Below are 20,722 nucleotides of genomic sequence, written 5' to 3' on the forward strand. Positions count from 1 at the left end.
GGGTGGCGAAGAGGTCTATCTGAGGATGCCCCCACTGTTGGAAGAATGGTTGAAGAACTTGCGGATGCAGTTCCCATTCGTGTCGTTGTTGCGTTTGTCTGCTGAGCAGATCTGCTATGGTGTTTTGTACTCCTGGAACGTGCTGTGCCAGGAGAAAGATGTTTTGGGGAATTGCCCATCTCCATATGCTCTGGGCTAAGCGGGAGAGCTGGGGAGAGTGTGTCCCCCCCCCTGTTTTTGTATATAATACATCGCAGTCATGTTGTCTGTGCGAATGAGGACTGCTTTGCCCGAAATTTGTTTTTGGAAAGATTTTAGGGCTAGAAAGATCGCCAAGAGCTCCAGATGGTTGATGTGGAGCGATTTTTGCTGTGGCGTCCATAGACCTTGCATTGTGAGGTGTAGGAGGTGCGCTCCCCAGCCGGAGAGCGATGCGTCCGCTGTTAGAATCACCTGAGGAACCGGGTCCAGGAACGGCCGTCCTTTGGAAAGGTTTGTGGTGTTCCACCACTGCAGAGAGTGATGTGTGCGGCCGTCCACCAACACCAGATCCGTCAGCTGACCCTGGGCCTGGTTCCACTGTTGTGCTAGGCACTCTTGAAGTGGACGCATGTGGAGTCTTGCATGGGGCACTATAAATATGCAAGACGCCATCATTCCTATGAGCTTCATGAACACTCTTGCTGGAAGAGAGTGTTGGGGAAGGAATGTTTTGCGTAAGGCTTGAATGCTTGTGATTCTGGCTGAGTTTGGATAGGCAATACCTTTGGAGGTGTCTATAGTGGCCCAGAGATATTGCTTTGTGTGAGATGGTATGAGGTGGGACTTTTGGTAGTTCACCGTGAAGCCTAGCTGGTGGAGCAGTTGGATGGTGCTGTTTGTATGTTGCACACATTGGTGGTAGGACGTGGCTTTTATCAGCCAGTCGTCTAAGTAAGGGAAGACGTGAATGTGTTGACGTCTGAGGTGTGCTGCTACTACTGCTAGGCATTTGGTAAACACTCGTGGTGCAGTGGTGACCCCGAAGGGGAGAACCGTGAATTGGTAATGTTGCCCGTCCACCACGAACCTGAGGTATTTCCTGTGAGAGGGGTGTATTGGAATGTGAAAGTATGCGTCTTTCAGATCCAAGGTTGTGAGAAAGTCTCCCTGGCAGAGGAGTGGGAGGACTTGTTGTAGAGTGACCATGTGAAAATGGTCTGAGTGTATGTAGGCATTTAGAGGTCGGAGGTCCAGAATGGGTCTGAGGGTCTCGTCTCTCTTTGGTATTAAGAAATATAGAGAGTAGACCCCTAGATTTCGTTGGTTGACGGGGACCTGCTCTATAGCATGTTTTTGCAGGAGTGAAAGTACCTCTTGTTTGAGCAGTGTGGAATGTTCTTGAGACATTGGACGGTGCCTTGGTGGGATATTGGGTGGGGTAGATGTTAGCTCTAGACAGTACCCTGACCGAATGATTTGGGTCACCCATTTGTCCGATGTTATGGACTCCCATACGTGGATAAAGTTTTGTAGTCTGCCCCCGACCGGAGTGGAATGGTCTGGGGGGAGCGGAGGGGAGTCATTGTGCGGGGGGGGTGGCAGAACGGGTGTTGTTGGTTTTGCCCCTGCCCTTATTGTGGTTACCCCTGTAACCACCTCTCTGATTGCCCTTTGAAAAGGAATTTTGAGGAGGGGACTTGTAGGAGGTAGAGGCGTTGTCGGTGGAGGAGCCTCTGCCTGTGCCACGAAAGGACGAGCGTCGAAAGGAACGTTTGGAGGCTTGCGTTTGGAGTGCCCCCATAGACTTTGCTGTGTCTGTGTCTTTCTTCATCTTTTCGAGCGCTTCGTCTACCTTTGGCCCAAAGAGTGTTTCCTGGTCAAAGGGGTGATTGAGTATGGATGCCTGGACTTCAGGCTTGAACCCTGAGATCCTGAGCCAGGCGTGGCGACGAAGCAGGACACTGGTATTTATGGCCCTAGAAGCAGTGTCGGCTGCATCGAGGGCACACTTAATGGAGGTGTTTGTAATTAGTTTACCCTCCTGTATGAGGTCATGAGCCTTGTGCTTGTATTTTTCTGGAAGGTGCTGCATAAGAGCCTCTAGTTCGTCATAGTGTGCTCTATCATATCGCGCAAGCAGTGCTTGTGTGTTTGCAATGCGCCACATGTTTGCAGCTTGGGAGGCGGTGCGTTTACCAGACGCGTCCAGAAGTTTAGATTCTTTGTCTGGCGGTGGGGCATCTCCTGAGGATTGGGAGTTAGCCCGCTTTCTAGCTGTGGAGACAACTAGGGAATCTAGGGGAGCAGGGCCCTTGATGTAAGCAGGGTCTGTGGGTGCCGCCTTGTACTTCTTCTCTATTCTAGGGTTCAGTACTCTGGCTCTGACAGGGTCTTTGAACACCTCTGTAGCGTGCTTGGTGACACCCTTAAGCATGGGTAAAATGGAAGTAGATTTGTCTTGTATATCAAATGTATCCAGTAGGAAGTCTTCTTCTACTGGTTCACTGTGCATGTCCACCCCATGGTAGTGTGCTGCTCTCTGCACTAAATGATGAAACCCTAAGGAGTCCTCTGGAGGAGACGGCCTTGATGGTTATAGGTCGTCCTGAGGTACATTGGGTATATCAGGGTTATTGTAATCCTCCCATGGATCTGGGGTCCCTGGTGGAGTGGGATCCATTGGGGCGTCCGCCGGGTAATTGTCCGGATCCCCATCATCCGGATCTGGGGATGGGGCCGGATCGTAGTGAGGTAAAGGTGGCGGAGACCTGTGAGGTGGAGGCGGTGGAGGGGGTAGGGGAGGCGGTGGTGGGGAGGGCACTCTGAGGGGAGAAGTAGCAGAGTCCTTCCTTTTGGGTGGAGGAGGAGGAGCCGGAGCATCAAGGCGTCTTTTCTTGGTAGTTAAAGTCAAAAGCCCAGTCTTTGGATCTTTGGACAAAGTCTTTTGTAAAGGGTCTGGTGTAAACAGAGCCAACGGTGTCGAGTCGTCTGTCGGCACCGGTGATTTCGGAACCGGGGGTTTCGATGGTCTGTGTGCGCCATGCTTTTTTGAGGTCTCCGGGTGTTTCGGCGTCGAATGATGTTTCGGCGCCGGAGCGTCGGTGCCGACAGATTTGTGTTTGTATTTGGTCGGCACCGAGTGTCCAGGCTTCGGCACCGGTGGTTTCGGAGTCGAGCTGGATTTTGCAGTTTTCGGTGCCGGATGCTGTTTTTCGGCACCGGGTGTCGGCTGGCTCGATCCCGAGCTGCCATGAGACTTTGGGTGCTTCGACACCGGGCCCGAAGGTGGGGTGATCGAAGTTTTGGTTTTGGTTTTGCCCAGGCCGGCAGGCGAGGGAGTAACCTGAGTCTCTTTGGTTTTCGGCGCGGGGGTGGGAGGGGGCATAGTACTCACGGCCCGCTGCGCTGGTGTAACGTCCTCCACGTCGGAGTCGTCGGCCTCGGAAGCGCTGACGAAGTCTTCCTCCTGCTCGGTGTGTGTTTGCCCCGAAGCTTCGGCGTCGTCTCCGAAGATGTCTGGTGGAGCTGCAGAGGATGAGTGCGCCATGGTGCGTCGAGCTCTTCGATCTCGGATGGTCTTCTTCGATCGAAAAGACTTGCAGGCGGGGCAGTCTCTAGCCTCGTGTTCCGGAGAGAGGCAAAGGTTACACACCTGAAGGAGGTCGGTGTGGGGAAATTTAGACCCACATTTTGGGCACTTTTTGAACGGAGTCCTTTCCATCGGCCGGGACCGGAGTCGCGGAGGGCCCGAAGGCCGGTGTCGATGTACGGGATGGAGAAAGTGCCGCTTCGAGAGATGAAGATGATGAAGGAACTCGAAGAATCGAGGATTTTCCGTCGAGGCTGGAACCGTAGAAGTTCGAAGCCGGAGCACGAAGTATCACATCCGAGCCCGATGGCGGAAAAAAACAATCTGAGGATGGAGCCGAAGCCCATGCGCAGTACGGACCGAAGGAGGAGTCACCAAACTCGTGACTTCCAAAGACTGTCCAAGAAGAAAAACAAACTGCAAACATCCGGGCCCAACACCAGATGGCGACCTATGCTAAGTGTACAATCTGCAGCTCATATGCCTCGAACAGAACGCGTCTGGCCGCCCCACCTTATCCACGAAAGGACCAAAAAGCGTACCCCGAGGGAGTACGCGTGGTGGTGAGACCCAAGGACTGTGCCGTAGCCAGAGAGTCCTTAAAGCGTTCCAGGGTGCTATCCGCCTCATCACCAAAGAGGCTTGTACCATCAAAGGGCATGTCCAACAGGGTGTTCTGGACATACCCAGAAAGGCCAGTAGTGTGGAGCCAAGCATAACGACGGAGCGCAACAGTTGTGGAAAGTGCCCTACCGAGAGAATCGGCAGTGTCAAGCCCACAACGAATAGTACATTTCGCAGCATCTCTCCCTTCGGTAATGGCTTGGGAGAGAACCGCCCGTGCTTTCACAGGGCACTGAGGAAGCACATGTGCCAGTGTCCCACACAGAATGGGAATAGCGGCCTAGCAGGCACGCAGTCTTCACCGCCCGCAACCCAGAGCTGGCAGATGTGAAAATCTTTTTTCCAAATTACTTCAGTTTCATAGATTCCTTGTCCGGAGGAGCAGAAGGGAACGCACTCGGCGAGCCAGAAGCCTGGACAACCACACTCTCAGGCGTCGGGTGTGTGAGAAAGCTGGGGTCACCCAGTGCCAGGCGATGGCGGCACACCACACCCTTGTCTACAAGGACTCCTGTGTTTAATCCAGGTGCCTAACTGGATATCAGTAAGCGCTTCATTGAAGTGCAGTAACGGCACCGCAGAGGACGACTGCGGCTGCAGGACCTCAGTCAGGAGATTGGTTCTGATAGGTACAGAAGAGAGCTCGAGGTTAAGAGCCTCAGCTGCCCGACATAAAACCACTGAAAAAGTCCCAACCTCCTCCGTGGCCACCGAAGGGGACAGAGTGCCAGGGTGTGGAGAGAAATCCAGATCCACTGGACCTTCCACATCGCCTTCCCACTCAGGCTCATCCTCACATTGAGTTGAAAGAGGGTCCTCAGACCCTTCCCACTATTCCCCTTCGTCCACCGGTTACTGAAGGGCCCGGAAAGGACGAGGTGCCCTGAGAAACTGGATAAACTCTCCTCCAAGAAATGGAATGGGAGGTTAAGATACCAGTCCCGGGTCGGCGCCGTCCAGCGGCAGCGCTGGACCCGGATGCAGGGCCGGCGCACGGTCAGAGGCCGGAGCAGAGGGCACCGCAGGGTATGGTGCCAGCGTAGCCGAGGCCAGAGGCGGCGGCGAACCCTTCCGACGGATCCGTGGGGCCCGAAGGTGCTCCGGAGGGACCCGGCGGGGCAAACAAATGGCACAAGGCCGACATGAAGGCCTGCACCTCGTCCATAGCCGCGTGCGTCACCTGAAAGGGAGGGTAGGCCGCAGGCAACGACGGTGGCTCCAACGGAGCCGTGGGGGAGTTACCGCCCACCCCCTCCACCGCGTCCCGCGACCGGTTAGGGGGGAGAAGGGTGACGACGCTTCTTCGACTTTTTATGGCGCAGAGACATACCTGTCCCCAATTTCGACAAGCGATGGGATCGGAACCTTGATCGGCACGGAACCGATTGCCGGACCTCCAACAACTTTCAGGAACACTCCCGCAAAGCTTTCGGCGCCATGGCCCGACAATCGGGGCACGCCTCGTGGTCATGGGTGTGCCCAAAGCAGAAAATACACATCGTGCGCTGGTGCTGGAACCTTTGGCGGCGTGGATCAGGTGGGAGCCCATGATCCGTGGCCTGCGCTGGACAGCAGACTTGGAGGATCGCAGATCGCTGTATGCGGATGACGTGCTGCTCTATTTGTCGTCACCCAGACGTTCCATCCTGGCACTCCTTAATATATGTGATCAGTTTGGTTGTGCGTCGGGCTACACTATCAATTGGTCCAAATCAGTCCTCTTTCTGCTCCGGGGTCCACCGCCGTTGCTTCCAAAGGACTGTCCACTGCGGATTTCGGTGGACGCGTTCCGTTATTTGGGCATTTACATTACGGCGGACCCGGATGAATTATTTCAAAAAAATCTCAAGCCTCCCCTGGAACGTTTAAAAAGATGCCGCCCACTGGAGGACGCTCCCCCCAACACTATTGGGGAAGGCAGAGCTTTTTAAGATGGTGCTTCCTCGGTTTCTATATGCACTCGAAAATACACCATACTCCGTGCCAGCCGCCTATTTTAAACACATCGCGGCTCAGGTCTCGGGGCTACTGTGGGGGAGCAAGCCTGCGCGCATTGCACAGCAAAAACTCACCAAGGGGTGGTACGATGGGGGCATCGCACTGCCGGTCATACAATTGTATTACTGGGCGGCGCACTTGAAAGTCATCAATCAATGGGTTCATGCTCCACAGACGAATCCCGCTTATATGGCAGATAGACACTGGCTCGGGGAGGGAAGTAGGATTTCCGCGCTCTATGATAAACGCACGCCGGCATTACTCGGACCAACGGGGCAGACGGTCAGCATATGGCATGAAGCACATGCTAAAATGGGATGGACTGGAAAGATAACCCAGCTTACCCCTCTGTGGGTAACACAGAGGCTAGGTGGCCTGAGACACTGCAAGGGTTTTGACAAGTGGGACGCAATTGGAATATCGACGGTGGGCGATATGTGGCACAAAGGAGGAATCGCCACGTTTGAGCACCTCCGGGCGCAATATGACCTGGCACCCTCTGAACACTTCAGATACTTGCAGATCAGACATGCGCTCCATGCGGCCCTACCACCCGGTACTGAGGTCCCTGAGGCCACCCCCCTATAGGATAGGCTGTTGACAGACTGCATGTATAGACGGGCCACCTCTTTTACTTACCGAAAGTTAATTAACAATTTACCAGACCCCCACGTGGCACTCGGGGGCAAATGGTCCCGAGATGTCGGTGAATTTGACGACTTTGAATGGCGGGAGGCGCTGGCTTCACCGCGGGAGGTGGGGATACCGTCAAGACTTAAAATGGTGCAACTTAAAATTTTGCATAGAACTTACTACACCAGATATCTCCTTCACACAATAGGGTCGGCACCACACCCGTACTGCCTGAGGCACTGTGGGAAGGAAGGTACCTTTTTTCATACTCTGTGGGGATGTCCCAAAATAACGGACTATTGGGTGCAAGTGAGGAGGACCATATCACATTCGGTGGAGGTGTCGCTGGCTCCCGAACCCAGGAGGTGTATACTAAATATATGGGAGCTGAATGATTTTACACGCCCAGCACAGGAATGGGCAACAATGGGGAAAATGGTGGCGAAGCGCAACATTGCGCAAAAATGGGGTGCGAGAGAGACACCGTCGCTTGCCGCCTGGTGTGGAGATCTGGATGTTGCCATGGTGGCCGAAAAAACAGTGTTTGTTAACCGTGACTGTCTGAGGAAATGGAACAAGATATGGGGGCCCTGGAATAAATACATGGGATACATTTGTGAACCACCAGATATAAGAGCCGAGGGGGAATCAGATACTGAAAATAAGGAGGAACTGGAATTGTAATGGGGGGAGGGTTGTCTGTTGTCGGGGCATCGGCGAAGCTCGAGCACCAAGTGACAACATCCAACATGAAAAATGTAGTGTCTAGCAGTATATGGGTAATGTACCTAACATGTTTGTGCCTTAAATGCAAATATAATAAAAAGTTTAATAAAAAAATTAAAAATTAAAAAATAGTAAAGGAAAATGCACACCGTGAGGGTCCGACACCGACATGTTGCAGCGGCAGACCCTACAGGACTTAAACCCGGGCATCTTTACTGCACCAGGAGTCAAGCACACGACAAAAGTAGTCGTTAGAAACCAGGTTAAACTTATAACTAGGGGTACCGCTCTCCCTCGGATCTGCGCAGAAAAAGAAAACTGACATCAGCGAGCGTGGGCGCATCTTAGTAGCTCCAACGACGTCAGCAACGTACGCAGAGTTGTACAAAGACGCCTACCGACGCGCAAGGGTACTGCTGACGAAAACTTTCCTGATCCAGTCTGACGCCTGGGGATATTCTAAGGTAAGGAATCCATCGCTAACGTATCTTTCAGATAAATATTGTAGGGGCATATCCGCTCATACGGATATGCCCTCATCTGTGGTATACTGCACCCTGCCTTAGGGCTGATGCCTGCTAGAGGCACCCCTTCAGCCAGTGCTGGCTGGCATGGCACCCAAGTAGGGTGACATGTTGAATGTGTCAGTTAGACCTGTCAGCCCTTTGGCTGTTCCCTCCTTATTTTATATATTTTTTCCCCTTTACCCCCTCTTTTTTTTTCTGTCCGCTAACTTCTTTTTGGTGTTGGTGTAGAGGCTCCAGGCGCCCCATTCTCACTATCTGAGGGAGAGGCGCAAGGTGCTTCACTGAAGAAATGGAGGAAGGGGGAGTGTGGTTTCACAAAATGGTGGCCCCAACTGTCGCCTCAGAACCTGGGCCATAGACTGCCATGAGAGGTTCCGGAACCTTCTGGACCACTCTGGCCAGTCAAGCCGCGCTGCTACCGGCGGCTGCGGGCGCGCTTCCCTGAGGAAACGGAGTGGAATTGAGCCTGCGCCTGGCCTAGGAGTCTGCTAAAGAGTGGGAACAGCAGCGGTGAGATAGCGATAGAGCGAGTCCTCTGCCAACTGAGGAGACCACACTAGGGAAGCCCCTGGGGAGGTGGTCGATGGGTGTGCACTGACCTCGCCCCCCCCCCCCCCCTAGAGAAGTCTCCCTTTTGCCAACAAGTGAGCTCCGCTTCACGAGGAGAGGGAACGCACCTCCTTGCACCGCCAAACTTCCGTGAGGAGGATTCCAGGTGTACACAGTAAGCTGGGCATAATAAAAGGGGGAAGGTCCGGAGAGTACACTTTTAAGGCCAGATGATGACCTGTTAGACCCAGTTGCTGGTCCCTTGGTGAAATACAGGTTCAAATTATTAATACCGGCACCTTTGCAAAAAGTCAACGTATTAATTTCAAGCATAGCGCAGGAGGTAGCAGATTGAATTCTAGAAACAGCAAAAGTTTATATGTACTGCTTAACTGTAATGGATCCGACTTGGTGAAAAAGTAACCTATAAGTAAACTGCCTAAATGTGACTAATTGACTGCCAGCAGCATTGTTGATCTCCAGCCTAGTACCCCAATATGTAAAGGGCTGATTATTAATGACAGTATAAGATTCAAAAAGTATAGCAATTAGGAAAACCATCTGTCAGAAAAGCACCGTGTAGACTAAATGATCATTTGAAATCATGTAATATGTAAATGTTATATGGAGCGCTGTCTGGGGGGATTGGAATTTGCACTCCAGAGTCAAGGTGCAGGGTGGAAACCTCAGAGGGTGTCTAAGTATCTGCTGTACGAAAGTAAAACTAAAAGAGGGTATGGTACTGTCATGTTAAATGCAATGAAATGTTTTACCCTGAAATGTGCTGGATAAAAAAGAAACTGGTTAGCCACGTTTGAGAAAGAAGGATAAAGACTTCTTCTAAACTTATAATCGGTGTAGCGTCATTTTTAAGTGGTGTTGCGCTAGGGTGTGATGCAAGCACGACATGCAATTCTGGAGTAAAAGCCTTTCTACCTGAGCCAAGCTACCCAAGGACTCTAGGTCCAACAGTGTCACAGAGAAATGCAGCTGCAAGGGCAGTGGCAAGGTCCGAGAGAAGGAGGAAAAGAGACCCTCTTCAGCTATTCAGGATACCGTGTACAAGGGGGCAGAAGTACCAATTGTGGATAGGTTTTGGGGAAGAAGCACTGGCACAGGGCACCTGGTAGGCAGGGACCCTGTGCACTACAATTGAAACCACATCAAAACCAGACAAAATGTGGGGGCTAACCATGCAAAAAGAGAGACTTTCTAACAATATCCTTCGAGTCATGTGTCCCTTATTGGTTAGAGTTGTGCAATAAATGTCTTATACTCCTCTCTGTTAGGCCTAAGGGTGCTCACCCACACTACAACTAATAGAGCACTTTGGCTTTAAATTGAGCCCTGTACACTTTTGGGGAATCTCTGGACTCTGTGCACAGTATAACCACCTGGTGGCATACCATATACAGAGCCAGCTTCCTAGAAGGATACGGTAGGTTGGTCAAGTGGTATGTGCACAATGCAAATACACAGAACAACCATATTGGGTTTCTGGAAAAATGTGTGAATTATTCCCAGTCAGACTGGGAAATCTATTACTAGCTGGACAATGAGGAATAATTGAAGCAAGTCAACCTATGGCAGGTCCAATGCTGGAGAACTGTTTTCATTCATTGGAATTCTGCAATGCTGAAATATGGGATTATGTTCATAGTCACTCTCATATGGACAAGATTTTGAAATGGCTATTCTATAATGATCAGTACTTACACTCCCAGCAAATGGAGGCATGAGCCCTCTGTACTGTGGGGTTGGACCAGGCTGCTGCCCATTCAGCTTGAGCTGCGCTGCAGCACCTGGGAGCTTTTCAGCAGAATTATTTGGATCTTGGACTTCCGTGGACCCATCCTCATTTGATTTATTTTCCTGTTCAGATGAGCTTGAATTCTTTCCTCCACCATCCCTCCAGTTGGCAACATCTATTTCAGAAAGGGAAGCAAAGTAAAATTAAGTTCAACATATGATCAGCAGATATCACCTGGTTCTATCTGCACTTCACAATAGAGAAGGAAATCAGAGAAAAACTATATAGTAAAATGGACTCAAACGTTTTAATGATGGCGTGAGTCAAGAATTCCTGTACAACAACTTCCAATAAAAACAAAAAAAGTAAATCACTGCAAGCAGCTCACTGTGGGTGGCATCCTTTGGAGGTACGAGGTTCTTCAAATATCCTGTATCATGCAGGTAGGTTCTATGGACCACTCTACCCCTAGCCATGTTATCTTCCTGTTTTGTGCTGGTGTTTTCTTCACAGATTAGAAACAGCTTGTCAGATGAAAAGTCTCTCAACTTGTACTTTTTGTAAAATTAGCACGGGTCATATTAGAGTGTGCTTCACGACTACAACCTCTTGAAACTACCACCATCTTGATGGAGTACAAGTACTAGAAAAAGCAATAGGATGAACTAATGCACCGAAGTTTGCTCACTTAGCAACTACAGACATGGATATATCGGTTGCAACCGCAAAAGAGAAAACCAAGCCATTTTTAAAAAGTTTCAATTAACCAACATTAACGTAACATTTCGATCAGCGCCTGAGACGCCACACAAGTCAAGAAAATTCAGATAATTTACATAATTGGCCAATTTAACTAATGATAAATTACGCCAATATCTGAGCATTATTGATGTACGAGTTACCTTTGGTAACGATGTATCTGGTAGAGACGATTCTAGCCGCAGATTTCTTAAAGTAGAATTATCCCCAGGCGTGAGACCGGACCCGGAAAACTTTGTTGCCCAGCATCTCTGCGTGCCGGGGGGCGGTACCACCGTGGCCGTGACGTCAGCGAGGTCACATAAGCCCCACCCCGGCGCCATGACGTCAGTTTGCTTCGGAGAACTTTTCTGCGCCATAACGCGGAGACAGTGTGCGAAAAAACCAGAGAAACAAAAAGAGAGAACAAGCATTTACAATGCAATGGTCTCGGCATTGGTAAAGTTAGAGCTATTGGCATTGCTCATGACATTATTCTTGTTTATGTTTTTTGTTTTTAAAACATTTAAAGAAACAGCATTGTCATGAGCAATGCCAATAGCTCTAACTAACAATGCCGAGACCGTTGCATTGTAAATGCTTGTTAGCTGATGGTCCCTGCTCAATACCTGGGCATGCACCCTTTTTTAGTGGGAAAAACTTATACATATCATTCCTGCACTGTAATATAAGGTTTAAACGTACTACTGTAACCAACTGGTTTCACCTGCCCCTACTATGTAGGCAAAAAGAGTACTTTGCAGAGGTGTCAACGAATTCATGGGACCTTAACTCCACGAACACCTACTTCACAGCAGGTCTTCGAGCTAACAAAAACCACCCTCGTGTTCGCAGCGGAGGGTGTCACATTACAAACCATCACAACCAACTCATTGCCTTCTACAACCAGGTAAAAGTAATCTACACAACTCACAAGGCTGGGGTAAAAATAGTACAATTGCTAAAATATTTAAAAAATGAAAATATAGCAGCAACTTCCTTGTACGGACTTCAAACACTGCTGTCCAGATGACCCCCAGGGATTAGCTTTCTGGCTGCAAATTGAATATGCTACTTACCAGTGTGCATCTGTTCTTGGCATGTAGGGCTGCTGACATTCATATCTGTGCATAGATCGCCGCCTAGTGTTGGGTCCAGATGTTTGCACGTTGTTGTCCTGGAAGAGTCTTCGAAGTATCACGAGATAGGTGACTCCTCCTCTGGACCACAGTGCGCATGGGCATCCTCTCCATCCTCAGATTGTTTTTCGCCATTGTGGCAGTGATGGAGTAGATCCAGTAAGTGATGACCATGCTATACAGCAATTCTGAGAGCTGCAGCCGCGACAGGCGCCGGGGAGGAGGGTGGGCGACATGAATGTCAGCAGCCCTACATGCCAAGAACAGATGCACACTGGTAAGTAGCATATTCAGTTTGAGGCATGTGGGCTGCTGAATTCATATCTGTGCATAGAATACATAGCAGTTCCTCCATTAGTGGCGGATACCCGTGCCGGCTGCAGCAGTCTGAAAAAGAGTTTTGAGAACAGCCTGTCCTACAGCTGCCTGCTGTTTTGAGTGTACGTCTACACAGTAGTGTTTGGTAAATGTATGTATAGTGGACCATGTGGCTGCTCTACATATTTCCTGTAAAGGAATGTTTCCTAGGAAAGCCATGGACGCCCCTAACTTTCGTGTTGAGTGGGCTCGTGGGGGAATCGTTAATGTGCGTTTAGCTTTTTGATAGCAAATTTGAATACATTTAACGATCCATCTGGCTATACCTGCTTTGGAAATGGCGTTGCCCTTGTGTTGTGGAGAAAAGGCAACGTAAAGTTGTTTTGTTTTCCTAAAGTCCTTAGTTCTGTCTATATAGTACATGAGGGCCCTCTTCACATCTAGTGTATGGAGCATTCTCTCTGCGACATTTTGTGGATTTTGAAAGAAAACCGGCAGTTCAATAGTTTGATTCATGTGGAACTGCGATATGACTTCGGGCATGAATTTGGGGTTGGTACGTAGTACCACCCTGTTTGCGTGAACCTGTATGAATGGTTCTTGAATGGTTAGTGCCTGGAGTTCACTAACTCTTCTTAATGAAGTGATTGCCACTAAGAAAGCTACTTTCCAGGTGAGGAATTGAATCTCACATGAATGGAGAGGTTCAAAGGGTGGACCCATTAATCTGGTGAGGACCAGATTGAGGTTCCATACCGGTGCCGGTGGGTGTCTTGGGGGAATTACTCGTTTGAGTCCCTCCAAGAAGGCTTTGATGGCAGGCACTTTGAATAAAGAGAGGTGCTGCCTGTTTTGGAGATAGGCTGCTATCGCGGTTAAATGGATACGTATTTAGTATGCTAGATTGCATCGGTATAGGTGTAAGAGGTAACAGATGATGTTCTGAATGGATGCGTCCAGCGGGTCAATGTCATTGTTGTTGCAGTAAATGAAAAACCTTTTCCATTTAGCCGCATAGCAAGCTCTGGTAGTGGGTCTCCTGGCCTCCCTGATGATATCCATACAGTCAGAAGGCAGGTTTAGATAGCCAAACCCTAAGACTTCAGGAGCCAGATTGCCAGGTTCAGCTGTTGCGGATCTGGGTGCTGAATCTCGCCATGGTTCTGCGTTAAGAGTGCGGGTTTGATCCGCAGCCTTTGATGCGGCACCACGGAAAGTTCTAGAAAGGTGGTGTACCATGGTTGGCGCGCCCATGTGGAAGCAACTAGGATGAGTGTCAGTGAGTGTTGTTGCAGTTTGCGTGCCACTAGAGGTAATAGTGGCGCTGGGGGAAAAGCTTACGCAAATCTGCCGGACCAGTTCATCCATATCGCATTGCCCTGTGACTGTGGATGTGGGAACCTGGCGGCAAAGCTTTGGCATTTTGCGTTTTAGTTTGTGGCAAATAGGTCTATCTCTGGATGACCCCACTGTTGGAAGTACGGTTGGAGAACTGACGGATGTAGCTCCCACTCGTGCATCTGGTGGCTGTGTCTGCTGAGCAGATCCGCCATCTGGTTGTCCTTGCCGGGGAGGTGTTCCGCCATGAGGAATATGTTTCTCTGAATGGCCCACTTCCACATGCTCTGAGCCAGATGAGACAACTGTGGAGAGTGTTCCTCCCTGCTTCTGTATGTAGTACATGGCAGTCATGTTGTCCGTCCGGATCAACACGACTTTGTTGCACAAGTGTACTTTGAATGCCTTCATGGCTAGGAAGATAGCCATCAGTTCCAGAACGTTGATGTGCATCTTCTTTTGTTGCGTTGTCCATAGTCCCTGCACTGTGTAAGTGAGTACATGAGCTCCCCAACCCTGGAGGGAGGCGTCCGCTGTCAGTATTATTTGTGGAACAGGCTCTTGGAACGGTCGGCCCTTGCAAAGGTTTTGTGGATTCCACCAATGCAGAGAGTTGTATGCCCGACCGCTCACCAACAATAGGTCTTTTCATTGCCCGTGAGCCTGATTCCATTGACGTGCCAAGCACTCCTGAAGCGGGCACATATGTAGTCTCGCGTGCGGGACTATGAAAATGCAGGAGGCCATCATGCCTATCAGCTGCATGAACACTCGCGCTGGAAGGGAGTGTTGAGGTTTGAACTTTGCGATCAGCAGTTGCATGCTGTTGATCCTCACCAAATTTGGCTGAGCTGTGGCTGCCAGAGTGTCTCTGGTCGCGCCCAGGTACTGTCGTACGTGTGCGGGTTGGAGATGTGATTTTGGGTAATTTAGTGAGAATCCCAGACTGTGAAGAAGGTGAATGGTGAGGGACATGTGGCTGGCACATTGCTGGGCTGACTTTGCTTGAACAAGCCAGTCGTCCAGGTAAGGGAAGACGTGAATGTGTTGTCTCCGTAGATGTGCCGCCACTGTTGCTAGGCACTTGGTAAAGACCCTGGGTGCTGTTACTCCGAAGGGGATAACTTTGAACTGATAGTGATGGCCTTGAATAGTGACCCGGAGATATTTTCTGTTTGAAGGGTGTATGGGTATGTGGAAATACGCATCTTTTAGGTACAGTGTGGCTAGGAAGTCTCCCTGACTGAGTAGCGGGAGAACCTGCTGTAGGGTGAGCATATGGAAATGCTCTCAGAGAATGTAGTGGTTGAGGGGTCTCAGGTCTAGTATAGGTCTGAGCGACCCGTCCTTCTTTGGGATTAAGAAGTACAAAGAGTACACCCCTGTCCCTTGCTGGTTGACGGGCACGACTTCTATTGCACCTTTTTGCAGCATACTTAGCACTTCCTGCTGCAATAATGCCAAGTGCTCTACGGACATAGGACGGTGCTTTGGCGGTATGTTGGGTGGAGTGGACGTTAATTCGAGACAGTAACCGTGTTGGATAATGTCCCTGACCCACCTGTCTGTGGTGACGGTTTTCCACGCTGACAGGAACCGTTGGAGTCTCCCCCCCAACAGGTGTTATGTGGTCGGGGGCAGGGAGAGGGCGTCACTGTTTGTTTTTGGGAGAGGACCTGGTGTTGCCGTAACCGCGTCCTCTGCCCTTGGTGCTGGAGCCACGATATCCACCTCTGTTGGTTTTATCATAGGTACTTTGTGTGCCTCCTTTAGTGTACTGCTGCTGTGACCCCTGACCTCTAGCTGCTCCTCTATTCCCGGGGCGACGAAAGGAGCCACTACGAAACTGCTGCGTCTGCAGAGCCCCCATTGATTTCGCAGTGTCAGTGTCTTTTTTAATTTTCTCGAGGGTAGTGTCAACTTCAGGGCCAAATAAATAGTCTGGGTTGACCGGTTGATTTAGGATATTGTTCTGAATCTCTGGCTTGAAGCCTGAGATTCTCAACCATGCATGGCGTCTCAACATGACGCTTGTGTTGATTGCCCTCGCCGCTGTGTCTACACATCCAGTGCGCACTTGATGGATGCATTGGTAAGGAGTTGTCCCTCTCTAATGAGGATCTCCGCTGCCTCTTTATATTCATCTGGCAAATGTTGGGAGTAGTGATTCGAGTGTGTCGTAATGGGACCTATCATTTTTTTTTTAAACAAATTTTATTAGTTCATTGAACAAAATGCAATCAATCCCCGTCCCCCATAGTCCGCCCCCCAGCCAAATCAGGACATCTTGCAATAACCATCCCAGCACATAAGCTACATCTGTACAGCATTCACCCCAATAATGTCCGTTCTACTAGGTAGTGCATCCACAGGAGTAATCCACCATGAGTGTGCGAGATAGCCAAAATACCCCCCACCCCATCCCCCAACATCCCCCCCAACGAGCCCCTCCTCCCTACCCACCCACCCAAGCATGTCGCCAGTACCTATCAGAAGTACATGTACATCAAAATCGCAGTCATCACCCGTCGAGTCCGCCTCTCGGGAATCCCAACAGAGAGTACCTCAAGAGCAGAGGGGGGGAAGCCCTGCAGAGGGCGCTCAAGGAACCGGGGCCCCGTCATCCCCCACCGGATCTCCCCCATCTCCCACAACCGAACATTTGAACAAGTCCAGGAGAGCCATCCATGCCCGGGCCCATTCATGCGATCTTTCATTGTCACTGCGTCGAGCCAAACATAATCTAAGTCCCCTCACTTCCCGCCCATTTCTCCATTTCCCTAGCCCACCGTAAAAAATTAGGGCCCTGCCGCGCCTTCCAATGAGAAGTAATCTCCCGCTTGGCCAGGACCAGCCCTAGATCAAGAAACCTACTGGTGACCTTAGTCTTTGCTGTATGCGGAAATCCATGTAGCAAGCATACCCCCGGGCCTACCTCCAAGTCCCTCTCAGTCACCGTCAGTAGTACCGCCGCCACTTCCTCCCAAAACCCAGTCACCTGCGGGCAATCCCAGAGCATGTGTAGAAAAGTCGCCCCACTATAACCACATCGGGGGCAAGCATCTGGCCCACCAAAGTACTCAGCTATCTTGTGAGGGGTAAGGTATGCCCTATGAAAGATATAAAACTGGATAAGCTGGAAGCGATAATGGGACCTATCATAACGGGCCAGGAGTGCCTGTGTGTTGGCAATGCGCCAGATGTTCGCTGCTTGCGCTGCAATCCGTTTGCCAGATGTTTCCAGCACTTTGGACTCCTTGTCCGGGGGAGGAGCATCACCTGTTTGTGAGTGGGCTCTCTTGCGAGCATTAGCAACCACCATGGAGTCCAAAGGTAACTGACCCCTAATGTACATAGGGTCTCCGGGTGCAGGCTTGTACTTTTTTCAATCCTGGGGTTTAGCACCCGTGCCCTGGTGGTTTCCTTAAAAATGTCTTTGGCAGGTTTGAGAACCCCTTTCAACATGGGCAGAGTCTTGACAGTTCTTTCGGAAGAGGCGAAAGTGTCCACCAAGAAGTCTTCTTCGACAGTGTCAGAATGGAGTTCTACTCCATGATTGGCAGCAGCCCGTTCTATGAGGGCATTAAAGGCAGCAGTGTCCTCTGTGGGAGATGTCCATGGGTATCTGTTGCGGTACCCTGGTCTGTGGGGTCATCCCATGCCTGATCTGGGTCTTGCAGGTGATCATCAGGATCGATATCCCCAGGGTAGGTGGTATCATCCCCTACATAGTCCTCTACTGCGTCCGCCTCTGAAGGCGTCGGAGAAAAGGACGGTGGATCTTGATGGAAGGGTTGAAAGTGTTCATGAAGCACTGGCTCTGACCCTGCTGGCAAATTGTGTTTGAGAGGAATTTTATAGGAGTCAAATCCCCTCTCTGGCGTGATTTTCCGCTTGCGGAGCATCAACCTGCCAGTGTTGGCGTCGATGAATTGTGGCTGTGAAGGCTCGAGATCTGTTTGTCTAGTGGATGGGGACTGTGTCTGGCGGACACGTGTCCGAATCTCGAACAGTTTCGGCGCCGTGGGCGGCGGCAACCCAAAAATGATGTTGGTCGGCGCCGAGGGTGCTTTGGAAGCCTTGTGCGTGTCGGGACCCGACGTAGAGTGGAGGGCTGCCCGTTCTCTGATGCGTTGCAACGATGCCGAGACCTGCTGCACGGTGAACGCAGATGGCTGTTTGGAACCGGTCGGCCCCTTGGAGGTAGGCGTCGAAGCGGCCCCCAACTTCTTTGCAGTCATGGGGTCATCGATCCGAAGGGGGGTATCGACGCTTGTTGGAGTCGATGACTTGGCCGGCGCCGCCGTCTTGGACGTCGACGTAGACTGGGTGGCCACCTTGACTTTGGTGGTTGGGGCCGATGTCTTCGGTGCCAGAGGACGAGGCGCCTTGTGGGGTCCGAGGGCCTTCTTCTGCTCGGCAACCGTATCCGCTGCGGTGAGCTCGGCGCCGAAATCCCTTTTTGCGCGTTCGGAGCCGATGACCTTTGCCGGCATCTAAGGAGTGGAAGGTTGAGGCCTTCGAGCCGATCACAACCAGTATCACTTTCGGTTTCGACGGAACTGGAGCGATGGATGGTTTCGCTGAAGGGAATCCAGTCGTCTTCGACAATAATGGCTCTTGCGAAACGTTCGAGGCCGGGCCGGAAGGCGGGGCCGAAGAACCGCTAGATTGATCTCGGGTAAGGCCCGAAGGCGATCCCTCGACCTGAGCCTCAGGACGACGTATGTTGTCGGCCTCCGTATCGACGGGTTGGCCTAGCTCCTCGCTGGAGCTATCTTCCTCGGCCCCAAAGGCCTCATCGTAGTCTCCTACCTCGTCGATGACGACTTCTCTCTGAAAGATCACCTCATCGTCTTCTTCAGATTGGGAATCGTGTTAGAAGCGGGGCTGGAGTCTACTTCTTCCACGCTCTCGGCGTCCTCGTCTTCGGTGCTAAAGATGTTGGCCGGGGCAGGCGCCGATTGCTGCGCCTCCAATCTCGCTGCCCGTCGATTCCGGAGAGTCTTCAATCGGAATCGGGCACAGGCCATACATTTGGACTCATCGGGATCCGGTGAGAGACATTTGTTGCATACCGGATGGACGTCGGTGTGTGGGTATTTTGCGTGGCATAGAGGACACCATTTGAACGGAGTCCTCGATTCCATCGTCGAGCGAAGTTCGATGTTCGGACCAAGCGGATCCGAAAAGCTGGAAGAAGGTGCTAAAGCACTAAAGAAACTATTTGATACCGAACGGGAACAGTACCGACGATAACTAAAGGCCTTTTGGCCTTAAACTGAATTTTCCTAACTTGAGCTAAGATAAGCACATCCGAACCCAATGGCGGAAAAAAAACAATCTAAGGATGGAGAGGATGCCCATGCGCACTGTGGTCCAGGGGAGGAGTCACCTATCTCGTGATACTTCGAAGACTCTTCCAGGACAACAACGTGCAAACATCCGGACCCAACACTAGGCGGCAATCTATGCACAGATATGAATTCAGCAGCCCACATGCCTCGAACAAACAGAGCAGGTAAGGCGTAGGGCAAACATGCAGGCCTGTGGCGGGAGCAGGGCGCAGCCGCCCATTCCCAGCCAATTAACCACTTAGGGAGCAGCTGTGAAGGCACCCCCGGGGAGCCGCCGGCACCAGACCCCGGCCGGCCGCAGGTAGCGCTGCAGGGCGCCGAGGCGGAGACTGGCACCGACGGTGCACGCTCCAGCATGCCTCGCCCTGGGGGCGATAATTACCCCCCCCAGGGAAGCCCTCTCCCAGCCCCTTAAAGTGTACTTAGCCCCCAGAGGGGGAGCCCTGAAAACTAAACCAGGGCCCCAAAAACCTTATAAGAGCCATGCGCCTCAAAGGAACCACGTCCTCGCTGCATGTAGCGCTTTAGGGCCATTAATTAAGCCGAAACTAGGGAACCGAGAGAACTACCTTACAAAACAGTTAGCACGTTTTAAACTACATGATCTAGACGTCAGACAACCATTTATTTATTTCAAATCCCATCTGTGCAGCCAGCCACACATTAAATTATGACGTCAGCATCGCACGATAGGCTATTGGTATTGCTCATTTTTTTATGATTTTTGTATCCCTAAATAAATGGCATTGTCATTTCTATTGGCATTAGCTTTTTTTTGCATATGTGATACCTATTGCATTAGTACAAGTAGACGATTTTTTTTTAGAAATGTTTTTTTAGAAAGCTGTTCAAAACTGGGCAGTGATGCTAAATGTGACAGGACAGACTTCAGAAATACTGCCTAGAATCAAATATTTTATATTGGTGACCTGTGAAGAGCTTTGCCCCAACTGAAGGACGACTCAGTGCTTAGCAAGTTCGGATGATGTGAGGAGGGCAGGAGCCCTCTCCCAACTCTTCGAAATATCGTTTAGACTTGCTATCTGGTTAGCTGAGTCTTCAGGTGGCTGCCTAGAGCCAAGTCCAAGCGAGTTTTCGCATCGGGAGTCTGCTAGACGGAGGAAGTCAGGAAGTGAGATGAGGTGAATGCCAAGCTCTGCGTGTACTGAAACAAGGGGGAACGCATAAGATGCGCCCCAGCGAACAGAACAAAACTGCTCAGAATATACATGCAAAGAATATGAATTCTAACCCGATTCAGGCTGGAGGCTTGCTGGTACCTAGTGGCCGGCAGCTGCGAACACCTTGTCCGATGCACGAACGGAAATTCAAAGGCATCATTTGGTGAGACACCGAAATATTCCGCTCAAGGTTTCACAAGCACAATTAGACAACATGGCAGTGGTTTCCAGGAGGAGGTTTTCATGCACTATTCAGGAATCTTGAAATCCTTT

At 50.8% G+C, this 20,722-nt stretch overlaps 1 protein-coding gene across 3 annotated transcripts in view; it reads right to left on the reverse strand.

Annotated features, from left to right (window-relative positions):
- The window catches only part of PRRC2C (proline rich coiled-coil 2C), a 1,321,979-nt gene that overhangs the window by 1,147,122 nt on the left and 154,135 nt on the right, over window positions 1-20,722 (reverse strand). For all 3 annotated transcript variants that reach the window (XM_085601696.1, XM_085601697.1, XM_085601695.1), the window contains exon 6: window positions 10,345-10,553. In XM_085601696.1, the coding sequence (XP_085457822.1) occupies window positions 10,345-10,553 (209 nt within the window). The remainder of the gene's footprint in view (window positions 1-10,344; window positions 10,554-20,722) is intronic.

This window comes from Triturus cristatus, chromosome 4_2 (assembly GCF_964204655.1).
Source record: "Triturus cristatus chromosome 4_2, aTriCri1.1, whole genome shotgun sequence".
Taxonomy (NCBI): Eukaryota; Metazoa; Chordata; class Amphibia; order Caudata; family Salamandridae; genus Triturus; species Triturus cristatus.